The 24977-nt window shown below is 41.3% G+C and overlaps 1 protein-coding gene across 5 annotated transcripts in view; it reads left to right on the top strand.

Moving 5' to 3' along the window:
* Positions 1 to 409: 409 nt before the first annotated feature.
* LOC120572710 (NACHT and WD repeat domain-containing protein 2) overlaps positions 410 to 24977 on the top strand; it is a 56996-nt gene continuing 32428 nt past the window's right edge. Inside the window, exons 1-3 of one of the 5 annotated variants that reach the window (XM_039822081.1) lie at positions 410 to 453; positions 2559 to 2727; positions 12162 to 12250. In XM_039822081.1, the coding sequence (XP_039678015.1) occupies positions 2580 to 2727; positions 12162 to 12250 (237 nt within the window). In that variant the 5' untranslated portion in view covers positions 410 to 453; positions 2559 to 2579. The other 4 variants (XM_039822078.1, XM_039822077.1, XM_039822079.1 and 1 more) reach the window with 4 other exon arrangements.

The following is a 24977-nucleotide window of genomic DNA, read 5'->3' as shown; positions in this document are numbered from 1 at the left end:
ATGTGGGCGTAAGCATCTGAGAGTGATGTTAAAAGCTTATTTTCGTCAGTAAGATGGTACTACATATCTAGCCAGGGACCTCATGCATCTATAGGCTTCATTCTTCTTTTATACAATCATAACTCAAAAGCATTAGTGCAGAGGCTGAGCTTAAGGTTGAAGCGAGAGCTCACTCTTCATCAGATTCAGAGAAATACTTGCTGCTGCCCGCTAAACACTGTAAGACTGAGAGGTGGGGGAAATATATGGTTCAGCGTTTCCCCCTCACAAGAACAGCACAGTAATCAATTCCGTTTAGTACAAATCCAATGCACTTAAACTTCCAGCGCGAATAACCAGAGGCTGCAGAGCAGAGGTACAGTTATCGATAAAGCAATTCATTCAAACTCCTCCCCCCACCTTCTCGTCCTCCCCCGGGCTGCTGCTCCCCTATCCGCGGCAAAGGCTACTCAGGTAACTTACTCAGAAAAGTAACGCATTACACGTTACTTAAGCCAATTTCTCTTCTCATAAACTCTCATGGAGCAGTGGCTTTTTATAACACCTTTACAAATCAACTATGGAACAGTGCTTTGCCAGATGAAAAAAAATTGCCAAGCACAAACAATTCCAACGTAATAACTATTTGTCATTTTAGCTATGTCACGTAGCTCTAGAGGGAAAGATGCAGCTTAAGCTAACATTAATTACGGTGAAAACTAACAGGAGTGAAACAATCTCATAATTTCACTTCCATGTGAATCAACTTTATTCGACGTTTAACTGGTTAAAAAAAAAGAAAAGTGAAGGTGTAATGACGTTTCAGTACCGTCGCTTACGCTAACGTTACTTTACTTTGTTCGTGACTGGTAGCCTAACATTTAACAGTGGTAACGTCATTTACGACACCACGCTGCTGCTGACTCCGCGGTCCAGTGCAATGTTTAATTGGGGCTGGGTGAGCTGTGAGCACCTTTCTGTCCACCGGAGAGGAGAGAGACAGGGAGAAAGACATCACAAGAATCCAGAGCTCTTCTTCTCTGTCACCTCCGTCAAGTCAAACAGAAAACAAAAGATAGAGCACGACCGGAATTACACATTGAGCCTTCAACGTAAAAGGGCAAGTTACTGGGACAAGCTAGGTAAGTACACGGAGCTAACTTATAAGATGTAAAAACACACTTTAAATGAAAACTGCGTCATTTTTTATGTTCAAAATAGTGATTTGTGTCGAAAAACCATTCTTGTTTTCACTGTAAAGCTTTTTAGCCTTTAGGGTGAGGGTCTAGCAATCTGCACGCTGAAACTTCTATTTTACTTTGAAAATTGCCAGCCTGTAGTCGCGCTTTTATTTTGCCAGGCTTCACACAGACTCCCTCTCTCAGAGCTCGGTCGGCTCGTACTAGAGACAGCAGGATGCCAGGGGGAGCACTCCGATACACGGCATCCGTTTTACCGTCTCCCGGCGTCGTCTCTCGGCCACAGAAACTCTGATGGGCGTTTTTATCTTCCTTTTACCGTCCTCGACGCTTGGATATTTTCGGAAGCCACGACATGAAGCGAATGAATGTGAGCAACAAGAAGTGTCCTGTTGTGCCTGTCTCCAGCATCACTAGTAGTCAAGTCCTCTCTGTGGATGCGGTGCCTCTGTGATTTTTAGTGGTCTGTTTCAGAGGATATAACGTAGTGTTCTGTAGTGGACTACCCAACTTTTCCCCGCTTTTTGTTGTCTTTTTCGAGGTTTTCCGTCTTTGAAACAAAGATTTCAGACCAACTCCGGAAAACCAGCGACTTGACGTCTGCTCCTGGCGGAATAACCATTCGTAGCGGTTATTCGCCTTTACAAGCATCTTCTCTGGGGGTGGGAATACGACTGATGCTTGCCTTGCTCGTATATTCAAGTTTTGTTTCGTTCTGTTTGTCTGTTTGTCCCACAGTGGCATGAAAATTCATGAATGCGTCCAAGGACATGTATACAAATTACGCATGCACCATGACGGTACTAGGCTGTGCGTAATATCCTATTATTATATCCCTACCATATTATTGCAACAACAAAACACATTCAATTCCATTCCTGTGTTAGGAGAAGATTTGGCAGATACATCCTAACTTAATTGGTGTGTGTGTATTTGTGTGTGTGTAGTGTGTGTGGCATGGGCGTTATGAGTATATGGCAAGGTATTATTGTCACGCTTAAGCTTTCTGTAAAAAAAAAAAAAAAGTGTCCTAAATAAATATTGTGCATTTTATGTGAGAAAAGATCAAACTCATAACTCTTTCAAAGTCACATTTTAAACAAAATGCCCATTGGGGCATTTTGGAGCAAATATTGAAATGTGTCTTGAAAGTATAGGCATCTTCTGTCCTTAGGAATTAAGTCAATGCATGTAAATGTGTCCAAAGTTAGCTGCAAATTAAAGCGTGCAGCTCCATGCCTTTGCCATAATTAACGCCCCATGTGTGTTGATGCGTCTGGGGAATCTGCGCGCGCGCAAGCATGCACGTCTGTCCATGTGCCTGTGTGTGCGTCCCTGGCCGCGCTAACGTGTCCCTTCTGTGCGTGTGTTTGTGTGTAGCCACGCTGGAAGTCGCCCACCATGTGGCCGTCGGGTGTGGGGAGCAGGCAGCCCTGCCCGCGGGAGTCGGCGCTGCGCAAGGCGGCCATAAGCGGCAACATCAACGCCCTGCCGCACCACGTCCCCATCGGCCGCAGCGTCCGGGTGTTTATCTGTGCCAACCCCGACGGTAAGACTTAGTAGACTTAAGTGTGACACCTCCATCTCCCCATCCTACACACAGGCTTCAACCATGCAGACCTTCAAATAAGACGTTTTTTTTTTTTTTTTTTTTTTAGATTTTACAAATATATGGAAATACATTAACCACATTATCCAGAAGTCTTGGGCTTTTAGTATGTTTTAGTTGAATTGTCTGCAGTGGAATTTAAAGAGGTTATACTTGTGTGGACAGTTCTTGAGAAATTATCATAAAACAAATTGCAGCTATTAGCTTTTAGTGCTGTAAAAAAATAAATGTAACTCAAGCACTGTAAAATACAGGGTTAATGCATTGGGAAATAAAATACAGCCACTTTCCAAGCATGTGATCTTGTGATCCAGTATTGATTTAGGTCCGTTTAAAAAGTCAGGGTTCTGAGATTAAAGTGTAGTCTATTCGCGAGGCATTGAGCTGCAAAATATAAAGATCCACTTAACCTAATAGAAAAACTGGAAAATATCTTAAATTAAGTTCCATTAGGCCAAATGACAACTTGACAAAAAACAAATTGGCACCTGATTTATTCCAATATCACAATGAAACAACACATTGTTCTCGACATAGAGTGCATGGTGTGAGCAGAGTCCAAAGACAGTTGGGTTGTGAGGGAGACACCCAGTTGCAGCTCTGTATTTGAATATGCCCTCTGGGCAAAGGGGTAAAAATAGGCTCCGTAAAACTGGAGTAAACAAGGCAAGGGAAGTAGAGTAGGCCATGAGAGAGAGAGAGAGAGAGAGAGAGAGAGAGAGAGAGAGAGAGAGAGAGAGAGAGGAGGGCATGCCAGAATTAAAAAGGGAGGTTGCTTTTGTCGATTCATCACTGTCATTTGCTTGCCCACGCTGAGCAAATTGCTGTGGACCCACAAAAAGAAGAATAAATTGACCTCAGTTTATTGCAGTGTTATGGCCCGCGGTACAGAGTGAAAAGGCTGGCACTGTTTAGCCACCTGTAGCTGACTCAGTCATTCAGACCATCACCTCACAGTACGAATTTAACGCTCCGATCTACACGTGGATGGAAAAACGATGAAGGGGCTATTCCAAGTAGTTTCTTTTCACACTGTCGGCACAAATGGAAAGACACACATCTCAGCCTGAGCCGTGAAAAGGGCTAATTAGGAGCTGCTGTTTCCAGTGAAGCGAGGCACTGGTATCCAGTGCTAGTATATCCTGGTAATGAAGCCATTGAGGTACACACTCTGTCTTACTTCAAACAGTGGCGCAGAAACACTGCTGATTCCCCTACCTTTGTCAAATCACATTTGCAATAAGGTATTCTTTGCATTTGTTTTGATCTCAGTTGAGTTCACTCCATTACAGTATTCCAGCTGTACTGTAGGTATTATCAGTAACAGAACAGATTCAAACTATTTGCAGAAACTTTCCTACTCTTGCAAACTTTTGTGGTGCGGCAAATCCTACCTACTGTATAAACATGCACATGAAGAAATACTGTTCTTCCTAACTATGACAAAGGTCTGCCCTCTGCTGCAGAACTTGTTTTTCCATGTTCACTAGAGGGGGCTGTCCATGCACTTATTTAATAGCATTCAACACACTGTACATGTATAATGTGGTCAAATCAGACAAGCAATCATGACCCAAATTGATACACATTTTGATGGTACAATAGAGCGCCTCTCTGCTTCAGCATCACCCTTTTGGCATTTTCCTCCAACATTTTGATTAAAATCCCACCAAATCCTACTGTCACATAGTGGAGTATTAGTCTATTTAGGCTCGTGACCGGAAAGCTGTGACCGTGAAATTGAATGAGTAACTTCGTGTCTCGGCCACAGAATCTCTGATGGGCGTTTTTATCTTCCTTTTACCGTCCTCGACGCTTGGATATTTTCGGAAGCCACGACATGAAGCGAAAGAATGAAGCAATATGAGTGTGAAGGAGTTGCTGAAAGCTGGGCAGAATCCCTTGCTTTGACAAACTCCCCATAAACATAACGGGGGATATTTCACTATGTGTAATACCAGACACTACAGAGGTACACAATGCTATCCGCAGTAATAATCTCCCCTTCAAACCGGTATAGCAGCACTTTTTTATTGTGTCCGTTTGACCAGCTTTGATCTATAATGCCAAGATGTTTAAATGCTCGCTGGTTATAGTGTTGGCACTGTTGAATATACTGACCGTAATGCTCTTAATCAAAAGCCATAGGCAACTGCAGAGCAATGCCACTGCTGTATTCACCGTCAGGGACCTCTGTTGTGTTTCTCCGCGCGGTCTATAAGGGGCATATCATTTTTAAATAAATTGGAAAAAGAACATTGTCTTCCTCAGAAAAAGTTGACGGAAGAGAGTGGTTTGAGGTATCACTTCATGCATATGCTACACTAGAAGGTTCACTCCACAGTGCAGTGATATAGAGTATATGTATTCCAGAGTGTTTGCCAAAATGTAAGCCAAACTACTAATTTGAGTGGATTCACATCCTCCTTCCATGATGTTAATGAATCACTCAAGTTCTTGGCACAGGTGGATGAATCTGTGTCTGTGTGTGCGCGCGTGTGCGTGTGTGTGGCCACAGTCGATCAATTAAAAACCCCACTATCTGTTCTTGCCGGTAGCTAGACAGCAGCAACAAACCAGAGAAAAGCCTAACATGATTTATTTGTATTTGTGTTTGTATTTACCGCTCAGTGCATTATGCAACCTGTCTCTTCTATCAATATGTGTGTATGTGTGTGTGTGTGTGTGTGTTGTGTGTGTGTGTGTGTGTGTGTGTGTTTCATGGAGATCCATATAAGCATATCAAGACAACTCCATTACCTTGCTGTAGTCACCTCAGGGGCTCTGGCATCGGTTGTGTGCAATAGGCAGCTATTTGTATGCAAGCTATCACTAAAGCTGTTTAAAGTTGATAAAAGCACGAGGCCGTAGGGATGCGACGCATAAAATCATCTACCCCTACAACGCACCACCATCAAGGCTATAGTATGTCACCACAGAGACCACCAATTACATTCAATTTTACCCCACAATTATTCCCATTGTTCCAAATTTCTCTATTTATCTTTTTCAGTTTGTTTTTGTTGGTTTTTAACTGATTTCCGTAATTCAATGGTCTACTCTCTTTACTTCCAGAATATCTCTCTCTCCCTAATCATCCACTTTTTCGAATTGAGTCTGGTGAAAGAGAACAAAGAAGAGAGTGGGAGGGATGACAAGGAGGACAGAGGGAGAGATGACAGGTGGGAATACAGTGTCAAGGGTGGCTTTTGTTTAAGAAATTGCTTTTCAGGGGCTGGTGAGTCCCAGATTTCTGGGCGAGCCGGGCCCCAGTTCTTTCATTTTTTTAAGATTTTTTGGGGGGGATTCTAGGCCTTCATTTGTATAGGACAGCTTAGACTTGAAAGGGGAGCGAGAAGGGGACTGACATGCAGCAAAGGGCCGCAGGTCAGAGTCGAACCCTCGGCCGCTGCGTCGAGGAGTAAACCTCTTTATACGGACGCCCGGGGCCCCAGTTCTGCGGCAAGTGAAGTGCTAGCGAGCTTATTGCTCCCCCTCTTGTGTCGTCCTTGGCCTCCGTGCCTCCGCTCTACTCCTCAAGGGAGAGAGAAAGCTCACTCTCGCTAGTTTGGCAGCAGCTTTAAGTGACCTCTCTCGGAGTTTCCCAGAGTGCTGTGGAGCAAGACTGCACCCCCAGGACATCGTTCTGACAAATTCAGCAGTTGCCCTCACACACTCATCTAATTCCCAGGGTGTTTGAGCCATTAAATGGAACCCACTGTAAAAATATCTCATCGGTGAATGATGGTGATGATAGCAAGCAGCCCGGCTAGATACACCTGAATGAAATTACATACTGTAGATCATCCACTTATAACCAACATAATTAACCTCGAGAAAAACTAGTGTGGTCTGCAAGTGGTTTATAACTAATGGACATTTTATTTTATGTGCACATCAAGGGCTCTGCTGGGGAGAGTTTGGAGGCTTAATGCTGATAATTGAGATTGAAAATGAACAAAATCTTACCAGTAACTTCCAATGAATGTTTCTTTCAATGTCTTCTTGGAGGATATATTCATTTTTGGAACCCGTCACCTACTTTTAAAGTCACTACAATATAATGTGGTATAAGGTTTCAAGTCTTGCCAAACTGTTTCTTAACTGTATTCTTTAGTTTTGCAGACAATAAGTCGCTGCATCAAAAGTGTTATAAATCTGTATGTCAGTTATGCATGCCTATCCATGGGCTTACAAACTCTTAATTTCCAGATTCCATTTTCAGAATATATTTCTTTGTTAAAAAAAATAAAATAAAAAGATATATTGATGAATTTCCCAAAACCCACGGAGTAGCAACTTCACTTAGAAAATGAATATTTAACACATGTCCCACAATTTAATTCTCCTTGGAATATAGTACTTTCTCTTCATTTCTCGAGATCCCACCATATCAAGAACACTGACAGAAATAAAGTGTAGCATGCAAAGATTTATCATCCTAAAAAGGCACAGCTTCTAAGATTAAGAAGTAACACTGAGGATTAGAAATGCGATGACTATCTGGCTATGAGGTTCCTAGTGAGGCAGTATGATATAGATCTGATAAACAGTGTAAGACCAAATCTCTCCTTTGCATTTGATTACACAACTATATTAAAGCTCCTTATGTTACAAAAAAGCAAAAACCTTTACTAAATTATCACATACTTTGTGTACGTGGAGCAGAATAATAACTCAAATAACTAGGGTATGCAAAGGTTTGCTTTTAACATTGGTAGGGACTTTTTTTGTCAGATGACCAATATGCACAATTGTATACAGTATATGTGCACTTGCTCACATGCCCATATGCATAGACACACAGAACATGATTCTGCAAAAAGGTTGCTTTATGCAGTATATATTTGCTTGTATTACTTGCTCAAAACAGGGCTTGTGTTTTTGTATGTAAAGTAATGTCGGTAGGGGCAATTCACTAGTACCCTGACATTAGTAGGGACATGTCCGTGACAGGAAACCGACAGGAAACTAAAGATGCAGCAGATGAGTTTGGATATTTTGAAAAGCATGGCATCATTGTCCATGTCAAACTTCAGTACAGCAATAGATTCAACCTAAAATCTAACATGTTTGATATAATCATGATTAGACCATCTGACTGGTCTGAGATTCTGTCAGGAGGCAAGCGATTTGAATCTTAAATCTACAAAAAGATAACATGCAGTGTCCATGTCTCCACGATCTTGAGAAATCAGTCATCATGGTTTACTATAATTGGGTGGAAAAATGTGTAGTGTCTTCCCAACATAAATCTGCTTGGATGACAAAGCCCCTAAAAGCCCCACTAGTGGCTTTTAACAGCTGCTAGCACAGATGTTACCCAATGAACTTATCATAGTACATTTTTATGTTGGGTAGACTAACACTGGTTCTTTATGCAACCACTGTTAGGGTTATTTAATCATACACAATTTAGGTTACTGGCAGAGAAACAGGGAAGTCCCCATCACTGTTACAGCCAGTCCCACATTACCATGTTTTACTGTAAATTGTCTTTTTTTCCCTCGATGCTTAACATCAATTGTGGATGGTGGCACAATAAACTCCAATGAATTTATTTCCTCTTGTTTCAGTGGTATTCAGATAACCTGTAGGGTCTCCCTGTGCTCAGGAAATGCAGGAACATCTGGCCTTCATGGATGGCTGATTTACACAGCCACAATTTGGCTTGAGCATCGTCCAGGTCATTCGGGATCGATTTGCTCACTGACTGTGCGTTTGCATAATCGCGGTTCAGGTTCAGATCCACATCTGCACATTACAGAGTGAACTTGAGGTTTTGGAGCAACAGCCCTGCGTACACTGAGAAAGAAATGTTTTGTTTACAATTTGTGATCTATTCTGATGTACAGTAGACTTATTTAAGATTTCTTAAGGCATTGATGCTTTATTGTGAACTATGCAGTGATGAGATGTTGCATTCAACACAAGACAAGCGAGAGAGAGAATGACATGCTGCAGGTTACAGGCTGCAACCTAACTGTAACAAAAGATATTTTTTTAAAGAACTTTTTTAGCATGATTAACGACTTATCAGAAATTGTTGACAATTAATTGTCTGGCCATTGACTAAATAGATTAATCGGAAGAATCGTCAATCTAAACCTAAAACATCCCTGATGCATTAAAACATACTCTTCACCAGTGGTTCCCAACCTTTTTTGACAAAAAATAATTCACTACTGACCCTCTTGTCACAGTTTGCTAATGAACATATCCACGAAAGAGTGATTTTTCTTAACTTCTCAGATTGTTACATGTGAATAACTCCAAAGATGTGGGCCTCCGATACAATGACAGATTTGTATTGAGGTACTCAAAGAACTGACACATTTCCAGTGTGTTCTGTGGATTATCCAACAGAGACACCCTTTTTAGATGCAGACACTTTAAGGACCTCAGATACACACACCACCCACACACGCCACACACGCACATGCACTAGCATCCATGTCAATGTAAATGACCACAGTGTCACAGCTTTGTTCTATTTGCTGAGGCTCTTCTCTCTCTCTTTTAATCAGATATCTCTAAGCAGTTGTGCATACCAAGTGCCTCTGGAGTGTCAGTCGGCGTGGCTTGATGAGAGCAGAGTGATTGCTTTGTCAGAGCCTTGTTGGTGAGACTTGGAGTGACCACTATCTAGAGGACTGAAGGACCAGCTGAAGCAATGTCAGTGTTAACTGACTTAATAGTGTTGTAATGATTTTGGGTTAGCTTTGTGCCTTGTTATCCATAGAACTTTAGTATTGAGTACTGCTGAGATGGTTTGTTGATGTTTAAATCCTTCCATCAAGAAAAAAGCCAAACAATGCCTGGTTGCAGCTTTTTCAAATGTGAGGATTTGAGGATTCACATCACTGTAAATTGAATATCTTTGGGTTTGGATCAACAAGGCCTCCCCTCTAATAGGATCCACAGGAGCGTTTCATAAATTAGCGGCACTAGCGGTGGCAGGAAATACGACCCACAGGAGCATTTTCCTCATATCTAAACCAGAAAATGCAACGGTCACGGTTTTAAAACACGTCGTTAGCGTTGTGAAACGGTCGCAGTTTGGTTACATCTAGGCAACAAAACTACTTAGTTAATTTCAGAAAAAAAGGTGGTGGTTTGGGTTAAATTCAGAGGTTACTTCACTTGACGCAGAAAGTGACGTAGCTCTGTTTGTTCCTTAAAGTTAAAAAAACCCTCCCCGTTTACTTTTATTTTTGAAGGAGACATGAACCCCGGTCTACTGGCAACCTACCTCCTTACTCGCAATTTGACGCTTACTTTGTCACCTTACTATCTGCTTCGCTCCCATCACAATTACTGCGAGGGCTCCGCCACTATAAAAAATGTAAATATGAGTCGTAATTGCTGCTTGAACAAACGACCTATGTGTGCGTTTTTCAGGGGAGGACAGTCTCGTTTGGACTGTTGGTTGGACAAAACAATCAGTATGAAGATGTCCCCTTGGACACTGGGATATTCCATTTTCACCTATTAAAGACTAAACAATAAATGGAACATAAAAATAATTGTTAGCAGCAGCCCTTGCATGGAGTATAAAAGAAGGAAGAGACAGAAAAGAAAATGTGACTGTATTTCTATGTTCAAACGACCGCCCATTAGTTCCCTGATGGGAGGATGAGGGAGGAAGGGAGAAAAGAAAAGGACTGGATAAAGAAAAAAAACGAGCTGACAAGACATATCTGAAAGGAAAGATAGATTGGTGGACACTAATGAAATAAACAGATTGGGAAATTGGAGGGAGGGACACACAGCGAGAAAGAGGGGAATGTAACATTCAGTCTTTGTTCCTTTGCAAGTGGGTGTGCACACAACACACACACATACACACACACGTCAGGCTGCCATAACTCATCATCATCCCACAAAACAGAGAGAGAGAGAGGGAAAGGCGTCTTGCAGTTATCAGCAAACAACAACAACAACACAGTTTAGACTGTCAGGTCACGAAAGACACCGTGCAGCAACGTGCAGATTTGGATTGCACTCCTTTTTTAACACTTCCCAAACACATAAACAGGTTTAATCCATATTCCATAAACGCTGCTATTCTGTTGTTATGATGTCACCTACAACACTGTAAGATAACTGTAATGCATCTCTGATGGAATTAGACGAGAGCGCCACTGATGCAGCGAGTGCCGTTTATTTCATTTGCATACTATTACAGCCGTTCAGTTTTGATTTGACATTTTGCCCGGTTAGCTGTGGGCGGATATATGTACGGTCACGGCCCAAAGCCTTACTAAAGATAGATGAGAGGAATATTCGTCAGACTAAATTTATGGGCTCTTCTGCTCACACTGCGTATGACACGGTTAGTGGCTGAGGGGATGTTTGTGCGCCGTCCACCATGTGTGTTCTTTGTGCGCGCATACGTGTGCATGTGCAAGTCAGCTTCTTGGTCACACAGGGCCTCTCTGTCGGGCATGTTCTGTTTTTAACTATCCATCCACACCCTTCAGAAAAAGAGAGGGAGGAAGAGACTGGGCCTGTCTAAATAAATTACAGTAACCATCTGAAAAAGAGAGGACAGGAGGAAAGAAAGTGGGACACAACAACAAGCCGTGGGCACTCACTCTGACACTCCGACTGTCCAATATGATCACTGCCTTACTTTTTAATGCTGCATAATCCCACATTCTTAAATAGTGTGTGTCAGCACTGGCTCTTCTAGGTATTTTTTATGGGTGTAAAAAGGGGTTGCATATTTAAAAATGATATAGTGCTGACGTTAATATTGGCATTAATTATTTAAGAGGTGATTAGTTGATTATTCGATTAGTTGAATGTCTCTTATTATTCACCTGTTGTTCCAGCTATCCAATTAAGATCCACCCACTGTTGAATGAATGTATAAAAGGGTTGAACTGTGGTATTTGTTTCTGCTTTTAACTCTGACAAAGACCTGCAAAAGTCAAGTCTGGTCTGCTTATAGGGGAATAGTCCCAACATTTTTGGAAATTCGCTAACTTTCAGAGCGCTACATGAGAAGGTCAGTAGTGCTAGGTGTATTTTTGAATTCTGAATATTCTGAGAGCCAGACAAGATCTGCTTCTTGTCTTTATGTTATGCAAAGCTAAGCTAATCGTCCCCTAGCTCGAGCTCTGTACATAACGCACAGACATTAGACTGGTATCGATCTTCTCATCTGACGCTCCGAGAGGTGAATAATATTTCTCAAAAAGCTGAACTATTTACTTGAATTTTCTTTCCCTTTAAATTGAACTGGCAATGCAAATACAGCTTTTACTGTAATGTACACATTGCTTCTGCTCCTATACACGAGTGCTTAAAGTTAGATTTTTTTGGTGTTTGTTCAACACTTTAGTATGTCCTCTTTCTTTTGTCTCCAGACACCGAGGCGGAGAGGAACGCACTGAAAGAACACGTCTACCCCAAACTACGAGACTTCTGCAGGGAGAACTATGGGATTGAATTCCAGGTAACTGGCTGCATTCCCCTTTTTCTACCTTTCTTTCTCTTTTTAATGGTTTTCTTTTTTGTCTTACCTCCCTCCAGCTCAAGGGGCCTGTAACTTCCAGAGCTGTAGTTTGCCAGTACTGACTGTTAAGGGCCTCCAAATCTAAACCATGGCTTACACAGTGCCTGGAGGGGCCCGAGAGCGGCATGCAGAGGTCCCTGTCCCTTTAGGCGGACAGAAGGCCAGCAGAGATAAGGTTTCCATCAGTGAAGGCTGGCACAAAAATCTAGCTGTGGATAAAGCAGGAAGCAAGGGTCCTTCCCTTTGTTATTGTCGGAGAATTGCAGCATTCTCCCTGTGGTGTCCACTGATCAAGATCATTTGCATTGCAAATCAGCGTCAGTGTACATGGAAAGATTGCTATCAGAGGTTTGTTTGTTTAACAAATCCAGCAGAGCCCCTGAGGCAGGGGGATATTTCTGCCATAGATTGTTCCTGGAAGGATTTGAGGAGATTTGTTTGCGATGAGGAGACTTGTGACCCCTGAATTGTTTCGTAAAGCTGTCGTCAGCAGGGTGTCGGCAGCTAATTCTCATTTCATGCTAAGAATGTTTGGATTATAAACAGCTCCAAGCACATACCATCTAAAAAGGTGCTATAAAAAGGCTTTGTACTATAGTATTTAGATGACATCCTATATGTGCACAGGGCTTGTCCAGTCCTTTGCAGGGGATGGGCTCAGATTTGAGTGATTCTGATTATAGACTCTGGTTCTTACAGAATCCTGTTTTTAGATTCTTGCCATATGATTCGAGTAAGAGAACAAACTAAACTTTGAAGAAGGCAAAAACCACACTTCTCTTTTTTTCAGCAGACTTAAGATGCATGTCAGTGAATATGCATTATTTTGTGTGTGTTTTTATTTTGTTTGAATCAGACTTTGCCCATCACAAAGCAACTGACGTTTGTCTTTGATGTGGCTCACAAGTAAAAACACACAGTACACACTTAGATTATGGCTGTACAGGAAATATACTGTACAGGAAATTTACATTTGCAAATACAGTAACACTAAGTCCTAATGGCGGTCGAATGCGATTTAATCCGTTTTTTAATATATTGGTCTGTAGTAGGGCTGCAACTAACGATTATTTTCATAGTCGATTAATCTGTTGATTATTTTCTCGATTAATCAATTAGTTGTTTGGTCTCTAAAAGGTCAGAAAATGGTGAAAATTGTGGATCAGTGTTTCCCAAAAGTCCAAGATGACATCCTCAAATGTCTTGTTTTGTCCACAATTCAAAGATATTCAGTTTACTGTCACAGAGGAGAGAAGAAACTAGAAAATATTCACTTTTAAGAAGCTGGAATCAAAGAATTTTTCTCAAACTGACTAGTCGATTATCAAAATAGTTGGCGATTAATTTAAGAGTTGACAACTAATCGATTAATCTTTGCAGCTCTAGTCTTTAGGCCAATAATGGTGGCCTCATTAGAGGACTTGGAATGAGTTGGCTGGTTCATTTCTAAAGGTTAAATGAAGAAAACTAACTATTCTCTTGCTTGCTGTGCACAAGATGAATGTTCACTGTATTACCTGGGTTTTTACATGAGTTGGATGCACTAGCGGTAGCTAATTTGGGGCAATATGACTACGACTGGGGAGATAAAACCCCTCGTTCCTAGAAATTTGGTTGGCTGAAATTCAAAAGCAATTATTGATACCAAATGTTGGTCGTCGTTTAGCTCTTTTTTTATTCGGTCGTTGCTGTTGTTCCACAAATCTCCGTTGAAATTTGTTTGTGAGGAGACAAGCCAGCCACTGAATGGGATGAATCATTTACCATTCAGTGTATAGCTCCAAAGCACCATAAGCAGATTCTCCACAGACTTGATGCCCCCACAGTGTTTAATGACAAGTGTGTTAAATATGTCTGGCACATACAGCCAGTCCCATAAATTAGGATTACTATTTTTACAAGCATCAATTATATATAAAGTCAAAGGGTCAAAGAACCAGATCGAAAGATCGAACAAACATTGTCATCTGTCTGTGTGTGATAGAGAAGTGCAAGATAATGCAAGGAGAGCCAGGCAGGGACATTTTGGCTCCGGTTTCTGTGGCCACGTGTCTGTCTGGTGATTCAGCTCGCTGTGACGAATCATGAGCTGAAATGATTATGCAGAAGGCCTAACAGTTTATACTATGACTCACTTACTCTCCACTCTTCCTCCTCCATCCAAACCCCCCACTCCTCACCCTCACCTACTCAAATGTGAGAACTTGCACCTTGGCTAAAACCAGTTTTCTAGTTGCTGTACTCGTTAACTTTTTCATTATGAATCACTTTAAGTGTGAAATCATATACAGTCTCTACGTACGGTGTGTTGTAGGTCCGAGTGAATTATTTTTCTAGTTGCGTTAATTTTTTGCTTTTGATTTGTAATTTATGTGCGATCCCGCCTCCCCTTTCACACACACGCTCCGTCTCTCACACACATCTGCTGGCACACACTGACACACATATGCCAACATCACTTGACTTAGTTTCTATCCAGAACGTTTCCCTAAGAGGATGAAGAGGGATCGCAGCGGGTGGAGAGAGGGATAGAGGAGGAAGAGGGCGCAGAAATCCAGCCCAGGGGCCGAGGGCCGCGTCCTCATTCAGTCAGTGCACAGCAGCGGCAAGGGGATCAGGCTCCATCATCTCTTTTTGCCATTTCTACCCCTGTGTTTCCTGTTCTTTCCCTCATTTCATCACTCATTTGTATGCTCACTTCTTTTTTATAAACACACAAAACAGACACACAAGAGGATCAGGGTCAGACAAGGTTTCAGCACATCTGTAACCACACTAGATAACTGTTGGTGTGTGTGACGTTTGGCTTGCTCTAATAAAACCAAATATCCAGTCTCTGACCATATTTATATGTTATCAGTAAGACATCGATCTGTGGATTTCACGCATGAGCGTTTGGCCACTCAAATATATAGACGATTCAACCGTCTGATTTATTTGTTGGGCGACCCGAGCTCAGTTGGTCATCACCCCTTAATTCAGTCTCCGAACACTAATCTGAAATTGGACCCAGCCAAGTGGTCAACATTATATTTAACTGAATCAGTTAGGGATTCTGTTGTATTGACACTTATCTTAGCTCTAGCGCCTGAATGGAGATGATAGTGAGGCGCATGCTGCATTAGAATCATCTCAAGAGAAAAGTGTGTGTTTTTCCGCGAGGCAGAGTGTGTCTACTGTGCTTCGCAGGGTAACATGACATAAATTACTGCTCTTTTCGACCATGACTGCTTGTTAATTGGTGGCGCATCGTGCTGCTGCCAGTGTTAGTGTTCTCCCTCTTTTTTGGGTTGGTTTAGGTCGACCAGATTTAGCAAGGGGTCTAATTATTGATCAGGTGTATTCAGATTGGATCGGATCTCTTTCTTTGAATAATTATTATGTTATACATTCATTATCAGGTTTGGGTATACTTTTTGCAATTTTGTATTATTGATGAATGATTGTATTCAATCCGTTGTATCCTGTGCCACATGTAATATGCCTGTCTGCAGGGACGGACTGGGGCTAAAATACAGCGCTGGACTTTCTCTCAAATAGGCCCATCATCCGGCCATTTGCCCCTAGTCGTGCGCGAAAGACACTAGCCAGGATGTCCTGATACTATGCCACAATACTGTAGCCTATCAGACAAGGTATTCATAGCAAGTAACATTTCAAATTATGGTTGTGTTTATTAATGAAGCCTCAGCCTTCAAATAAAAACTAAAAATGTACAATGCCATTACATCTGCATTGAAATTAATATACAAATAATGAAATGTCACTGGCTACAGAAACCCAAAATTACACAAACTTGTAAACAGTACAGAGTATTACTGACAACACTTTCAGAGATAAAGTAGGCTACTTGCTGTACCTGAACATGGGGATTAGATATATTGTTATATAGTTATTATATACTATAACTATTCAAATATAAATGTATATAACATGTGTTACTTTGTGTTAAAGAATTAGCATTGAATAACCTATTTAATATTTATTACACTTTTGATTCATATTAAGGCTGTGAAATGATGAAAATGACTAGGCCCTATCAATGTTGTCTGTGAAGCTTTCACAAACAACCACCTGCTCTTTGCCAGTTCCACAATAGTAAACGCAAATATGAAAGACAAGGAAAAACTGCGCTCTGATGGAAGACAGACAGAAAGTGCAAGCTAGGATTTTTATGGTTAAACTTTTGGTTACATTTGGTGAATTATTTAGCCCCCTTCCCTGTTTGTTAGCACGTTTAGAGTGGTACCAATGCCTGCCTGATGTTTTCCCGTTTAATTAAATACCATAATCTTCATCCTAGCAGCAAAACTGAGTTTGACAGCACTAAATGGCACGATCATTTTCATAATCATGATGCAGATGCTCATGTTGAGCTGACAACATGCAATTCGCTAAGATAGGGATAAAGGCAGCCTATAGTGTTTACTGCTCCTGGCATTTACCAGTAATGCTGATGTGAAATTAACTCACGTCTAATGATGTAGGCCGACTGTTCTTCTTCAGTTTTATTTTTACACGTAGCATATAAGTGATTGTATTTGCGTCCCCTGCTGTTGGCTGTTAATATCACTTTAATACACTTTTTTTTGTGCCGACGGCCGTCGGTTGGACGGCCGTTCTGGACTTTTCCAGATCGCACAGATTGTCAGTCCGTCCCTGCCTGTCTGTGATATGTGGTCTGCTGTGACCCGTATGTCTATGATCTAGTATCCACTTTAGGGATTAATAAAGTTATCCATACATTCTATTCTTTTGCAGCCAGGACACATAACTATGAAGAGAAATTGGTTTTAGACAGCTTGTTTTTTGTTTGTTTTTCCTCAAATTTGAAGTTTATTAGTGGACAACCTGATACAGGCACAGCTCATTAAAATATGCTATAGGTAGGATTGCGAAGATCCAGGACTTAGCCAAAAAATGTGAACATCAAAAACTTCTCAGTCCCTGCCCCCTTTCTGCTCAAGCCCAAAATGTTCTCCTAAGCCCCTCCCCCAGCAAGGGAGAATGAATGCGTGTGCATGAGCAGTGATTGACATGCAGTTAGATACCCCACCCCCCCTGATTGGTGCATCTGAACAGGGAGCTGTGGATTTTTGCAAATCGCACTACAGGCTGTAGATGGTGCCAGAGGAGCTGGATTTTTTATTTTTTTTTATTACCTGATATGTAGTTCTTCTGGAACATAGGGTCAGTTTCAGCAAATATGACAGAAAGTTAGTTTTATAAATCTTACCTACTGCACATTTAAGCTGATTTTGGTGATATGCAGCTGAAAAGACATCTATAGTAGTAGCAGTAGCAGTAGCAGTAGTAGAAGTATCTATTAAAACTGGGCTAAATTTCGTTTAAAAGTTACATTTAGTCTACATTACATATAAACTTTGTTGGAATTGCATTTCAACATGTAGCAGGTTCTTCTAGAGCTCCTGAAAATATTCCTTGCAAAAACCAGTACAAAAGTGGTTAGAATAGGAAAGTATTACATATGGTACCACCGCACTGCAGTTATGGCGGCTGCTTTACTTCCACCTACAACCCGGGTAGATTCACTCTTCAGTCTAGTTTTTAATGTGGTGCACATGGTGGACTGTCAGTTTCTCTTTAAATTGCCAGTTCCCGTTATCATAACACATCTTGCATTTCTTAGACTCATAAATCGTCTTACAATACAATCATTTCCTCCCACATGCAGAAGTTAAACTCAATCTCGGGGTTACTGGAAGCAGCTCTGTTGATAATGTGGTCGGACCGTCTATGGTTGCCAAACTCATTGGCCGTCTCTACACACACACACACACACACACACACACACACACACACACACACACACATTATGATTAAAGTTTCCTGGCCACAGCGGTGAGATTCTGTTCAACGGCTGTCACTCCGATGTCTTTTACAATTCACAACACAAGCAGCAAGATGGGAGACGAGATGAGGGGTCAGACGACATTTCACAATGATTAAAATAAAAGCCTATTCATGTAGTCTATTGTGCTTGCACCTTCAAAGAAGGGAATACGCCTGTCAGTTTGGCTTTTGTCAAAAAAGACGCAGTGCTCTCAGAATATGTCACCCACTTAAAAATGTAAAAGCTCAATAGCTTATTTCGTAGTGGTGCTTCTCATAAGAGTTGGTGAAAATGTTAAGTTAAATGGGTTTTTCTGTGAATATGCTTTTTTATCTTCATCACTATTTTTATTGAAGTCTCTTACTTTTTACTAAACGCACAAATTAACCACCTGAAGAAGAATGGTACAAAATCGTACAAAAGGTGTTGGAAAGGAGATATTTCATCGCTTTAGCTATCCTACGATAGGAAATCTCAAGTCTCACTTTAAATTTGTGTTGTGATTTCAGACTGATATAACATCAGAAGGAGAAACCAAAGCACGATGTATTCATCACTCTTCCATCTTCGTTTACCTGGCTGCCATTGTTTTTATTTATTTTTTTGTGTCTGTCATTCTTCTTTCAGTCGGTCTCTTTTACCTGTTGGCAGTCTGCCGTCATCTCCATTCACTGTTCTGCTCTGAGCCTGTTGGTTTCTCTATTCAGTCTCTACAAAAACACATCAAAATGCCAACTGCCTCCACAGCAATGATGCGGACAAACGGAATACTGTACATAATCAAAAATCAAATATGAAATCCCTCGAAGGTTTTACTTACACTGCATTTGTAAAACCCATGGGATAACTATTCAGCTTTGTTACGGTCACCACCATGATTATATTTTCACCCATGTCAGTTTATCTGTTGTCAGCAGGATATCTCAGAAAATATGAGCCGATTTCTGACATTTGATGGACACATAGGCCTGGAAATAAACATGAAATAGGCATTGCTTGAAATCATGACTGTGTTTTCATCCATGAAAAACGAAACAGAGACTTGTTTCTTAATGTTACAAATAATTCAAGGTGAAGTCAATTATTTGTCAGTGTAATTATAAAATGTACAATATTTCGCATTTATTTCAAGTGGCATCTAGTAACACACTATACTAAACATATAATATATTGCAGGCAATTTGATTAAATAAATAAATGGGCGCAGAGCAACTGGTTCCCTGTGTAACAAGAAAGTCTGTATGCACCACGATATTCAGTTTCTTCAGTGATTTGAAAACGCATACATTTCATTTTGGCATTTTGGTGTTTTTGGTGAACTGTAGAAATTTCCACATCAGTTGAGCTGTAGGGCAGCTGAGAGATGAGAATATGTGGAAGCAGTTGTGTTGACACTTTGACTCTACTCATAATATACACTGGTTCCCATGAATTTTAAGAGAACATTTTAATCAACGCTGCAGGTATCCTGACAGCACAATCAAAGTATAAAGACTGAATGTCCTACAGGCAATATCAGCTGCCGAGAAAATGGGAACAATTGAATTTTAAGATTTTTTCTTGAACATCATTATGTTTAAGGTCTGTTCTCTGAGCCTCCTCGAAGAGTGTGCACTCTCAAAAGACGTTTCAGGAATGTTTGCCATTTGCAACCAACAAGAAGCTGATTTATTCTCGACACTGCAGTGTGCACCAGCTGGTCACGCCAGACGCTTTGATTACTACTCCGCAACACACCTGCATTGGTCAACAATGATGTGATTAGTTTTTCCTGCAGGTTTATTTATTGGTTTGAGGAGCTTCCACATTGTGTCTGCTCCCATTTAGTCTGGCTCAACGGATGTACATTTCTGAGATAAAGCCTGGGATGCGCTGGTAGTCCCTTCCCTTCAGCTACCTCTGCTATCTATTTTGCAGGTGCACCAACGCTGCATCCGGGGCTTTGCGTCGCTCAGTTGTTGACAGTTGTGATTGGTTTAAAGAAATGCAAGCAAGCCAGAGCATAGAGAATAGATAAGTCGTGTAGTCAGCACATACTCTAGAGCAGAGAGCGCTGTGGAGATAGGTCTGGCAATGTGAGACTAGCTCCCATTTAAGCACCTCCATCTGGCGTGGAGACCTCCACTCACATTAAAAGGTCCCATGGCATGAAAATGTCACTTTATGGGGTTTTTAACATTAATATGAGTTCCCCCAGCCTGCCTATGGTCCCCCAGTGGCTAGAAATGGTGATAGGTGTAAACCGAGCCCTGGGTATCCTGCTCTGCCTTTGAGAAAATGAAAGCTCAGATGGACCGATCTTATGAGGTCATAAGGAGAAAGGTTACCTCCCCTTTCTCTGCTTTGCCCGCCCAGAGAATTTGGCCCACCCATGAGAAAGAGACATAATGGCTTTCAAACGAGCAAAGTGGCAGTTGATCAAGGCCACACCCCCACCCTCCACCTTGCCCCCTTCTCTCATCTTCAATAGCATTTAAAGCTACAGACACAGAAATGGCACATCCTAAGGAAAGCTCATTGTGGGACTGGCTCTAGTGGCTGTAATTCTGCACCAAGGCTGAATTTCGGGAAAGAGACTTCAGATACAGTATTAAGGGACCACTAAGGCCTATATAAAAGCATCCAAAAAGCAGCATGTCATAGGACCTTTAACAATGCTCATATCAATGCTGTGTTCCTCTAAAAAAAACACATTTGCTTTCAATTAAGGTTACTGTCAGCCGTAAAGTTACTCTCAAGCATCTTCTACCATGGAAAAAAAAAAGATCTCCCTGAGCAGTTTCACTGAAGGCCTGCTTCCTGCTCTGCTGGTGCCTCATTATAGCCAGCAAAAGTCATGTGATGTCATTACCTCGTGTCTTTGACCGGCTCTTAACCTTACCTTGCTATGGTTGAGCAGCAACGTCTGAAACACTGTGTCGTAATTACCCCCGTGGGTCAGAGCTTGACAGATTTTTTCGAAGGCATGCATGTGAAATTTCCTCTCACCGCTCATCATCAACAACTTGAATCAACCCTTATTACATTCAAAAAGTCAAATCTGACCTCTTATCAAAGCAGGCGGACTATTGAAATAAGTGAAATAAAACATAGCATTCAGGGATCTAACATTGAAGTCTAAATCCCTGCTTAAACTCCCTTCCTGTGATCTGTCCTATTATTTTTTCAAACTCGGTTTTGTGTACGTTTCATATCACTGCGAAGATTTCATATTTGGCCGTGGATTTGCTGCTAGAACCTGCACTTTCCTGGAACACTAACAAAGCTGTATTCATCAAACATTCTTAGAGATTTACTACATGTTTCTTGATAAAAAAACTTTAAAAACTGCCTGCAGTAGAGAGCTTAAGATATATTTATGTTGACACCGTATCTATTTTTACTGGGTTTTTTTGCCTGAGAGTCTTTCTGTTATGGGGTTTTTCCCGCCTGATTTCATGCCCTTTCTTCCTGGGCATATTGGGCATAATCCCAAAGTCTAATAGTCTAACATTCAATACATAAAAAAGGCTTCTCCTGCACTTGACCTGCCATGGGCAAATGCCTTTATGCATTAGAAAGCAGCTTAGCAGAATCTGTTTCAGCTTTTAAGTAAGCAATGGGACCCCCACTACCATAGTTTAGTAGAAGAGAGAGAGAGAGAAAGACTGGGGGAGAGGACAAGTAATCAGAGAGAGGAGCAGCAAAGATGAAGGAGAACTTGGCAAGAAAGAAAAAGAGAGGAGGGTGAAAAGACACGAGGAAACTGTGAAACACTTCCAGCCAAAGCCCGTCCCACAGGAGTCCTCATCTAACTGTGCCTCCTTCTATTAATTCCCCATCCAAATACTTTCCCTCTTAACTTCATTCATGTGTGCTTGCCTATTTTGGATAAACATTCCTCGACTGTTTCTTCCCTTTTCTCCTTCATCCATCGGTCTATACTCCAGTGAAGCACAGCGGGTGATGAAGCAAATGTAATCATCTCCCCACACACATGCACGCAAGTGAGCAGATATGACTAATGTCTTTATTTAGCTTTTAATTACCGTGCATCCTCCCGTTCACCTGCTGGAACCTATCGTAATCGGGGGGCGCTCATCTCACTTCATTCCCCCCTCCCTCCGCTCCTTGTCAACACGGGGCCAATTGCAGTCTTGCACCCACGTGCGTTGGAAGTAGATTAGTGACACTGATACACAGTGACCGATGTGCTAAGCAACAAGTTTTATGAGGGATGCGTGTGTATGAGTGGGGGAGGGTGTTTTTTCCCAATGTAATACTGTACGGTGGTTCAGAATAATGGAAAGAGGCTTATAACTGAACCTAATCGGCCAATTGTAAATTTTGTCATTTATCTCTCTGTTGGTAGTACTGCCAAAATAATTTACATAATTTACAACATAGCTTTACAAGGTAAAAGGCTTGGTAGCCACTAGAATAATTGATCATGAAGATATTTGTTAGTTGCAGCCCATGGATGTGGAAGAAATATGAAGCTAGTTAAAAGCGCTCTCCTTCCACAGTAACACAGCTGCTCACAGGTGCACAACAACAGCCAAGCAGATGAGCTGAGGGTTAGCTCCAGCCCTCCTGCTGCTCCCACCAGTATAGGAGAGGCAAATATCTCAAAGTAAAGTCCCACACTCTCAATTTCAGTGCCATCAGGTTATAATGGGGCCGCAAGTCACTGCTGTTCTCTGCCACACTGCGGATGTGTCAGTCATTGTGCCAGGCTAAACTAATTTGAGCTAGCTAGTCTGGTGAGCAGCAGAGCATGAAGGAAAGGAAGAGGGCTGCTGAATCACTCTGGCTTCACCTCATCCCCCTGCTTTACCCTCTGCTTTTTCCCCCAAACACTGCCATCAGGGAGACGGACTAGCAGAATCGATAGAATCGAAGAGGGAAGAAGAAGAGAAGAATTATGCGACCGTGGGCATTATTTATTTTGGGGACTGAAACCAGAAGCTTCAAGCAGCAAAGGCCATCAGGAATCCTATTGTAAGCCCTATGTCAGTCCCTAACTAGCAGGCAAAAAACTATCAGAGACCCAGGAAGCTGCCGGTAGGAGGGCTTTGACAGGCCCAAGCCAGCAGCAGCAGCGTGGGGTGTTTACAGTTGCTGTTGTCCCAGCTGCCAAACCTTGTGACGGAATGTGTTGAGGGAGACCCCCTCTGTGGCATGTGTATGCGTGTCACTCCTCCCTGCAGGGCAATGCTCAGAGTAGTGTAGTGGTTTTCAGGTGTGTGTGTGTGTGTGTGTGTGTGTGTGTGTGTGTGTGTGTGTGTGTGTGTGTGTGTGTGTGTGTGTGTGTGTGTGTGTGTGTGTGTGTGTGTGTCAGTCAGTGTTGGCATTACTTCAAATGAGATTTTAGAGTGTAAGCCTTCTGATCCCCATTTGAGCTTTTGTTTGATTATACTTTGCTCATCAGTTTTTCCTCAAATTCTCTTAAATACAGCAGTTTTCGGCTTAACTGTTTGTTATTTTTTTCTCAACTAAGTTTGCTACATTTCAGTGTGTGCATGGAATCTAACCACCCTGTATTTGGTTGTAATGCAACGTTGTTGCTGTAATTGCAATATGTATTACTGTAAAAACAGGCTGTTTTGCAAGAGCTCTCTCTTAAAGTACACACCTGCTACAGCAAAGTATCTTAGTAAAACAGTGTATAACCTTGTTTTCTAAAAGAAAATCTTTCATTTATAGGGCTGAAACGATTGCTCGAGTAACTCGAATAATTCGATTACTAAAAATCCTCGATGCAAAATGATTTGCCTCGAAGCTTCGTTTAACTAATGTTACCAACGTCGTATCGGATTATGGAGGATTATGAAGAAAGAGTGTAAGAAAGAGTGTAAGGGGCTAAAAGAAGAGACAGACTGGAGAAAACAACAGAAAGTGTCCAAAGTTTGGAATCTATTCAAATGTAATTAAAATGAAAACTCTGTACAGTGTGTCTACTGCTTACCACAATAATAGCACAACGTCAATGCTTCAGCATCTCAACAGAAAACATGGAGTCTAACTTAAATCCTCCATTCCAGGAAACAGACCCGACAAAAGTAAATCACATGGGTCGTATGGACGATGAAACTACACCAAACACAACAACTACCAAAAACAAAGACAAGAAAATACGTAGTGGTGACCACAGTTTGATCTAAAGAGACGGAAAAAACTGCCGATTGTTGCTCTCACTCTCTCTCTTCACGGAGAAACAGCTGATCAACGATCTACTAGCATAAGTGTAACAGAGCTGTGTAGCATTGTAATCAAATATATAAATGAAAATAGGTTGAGTATAACTAATATTTACATATAGGCCTATATACAGATCAGTCTCAGGTTGAAACTTGTAGGTCTGAAAGTTAAGTTGCACAACTTAAGGTAATGTTTATGTATGTTTAATGTATGCCTTAGTCTGAGGTTGTTATTGCATTTCAGAAAATGTTTTCTTTAAAAACAATGTAATGTGGCACTTAAATGCACTTAATGTTTAGTTTTTTGAGAGAGGATATTGTAAGCAATGTAGGCAATAAAAATGTTGCCTTTTCCGAAAATTAAACCAAACTATTGTATATTATTGCTCTTCAATAAAACAACAGTATTTCTTATCCGATTACTCGATAAATCGATTGAATAATCAGTAGAATACTCGATTACTAAAATAATCGATAGCTGCAGCGCTAATCACTTACTTGCTCTTTTGCGAGTTGAGGAAGGAGGTTGGGCTATTTATTCTTGTTTTTAATAGAAAAAGAAAGCAAGAAGAAAGAACGTCTTTCTGCAAAGATTCTGCAAAAAATGTGCCACGTTAAATACATTTAATTTGTC

The sequence above is a fragment of the Perca fluviatilis genome, chromosome 14 (assembly GCF_010015445.1).
Source record: "Perca fluviatilis chromosome 14, GENO_Pfluv_1.0, whole genome shotgun sequence".
Classification (NCBI taxonomy): Eukaryota; Metazoa; Chordata; class Actinopteri; order Perciformes; family Percidae; genus Perca; species Perca fluviatilis.
This window is presented reverse-complemented; position numbering and strand designations above follow the sequence as displayed.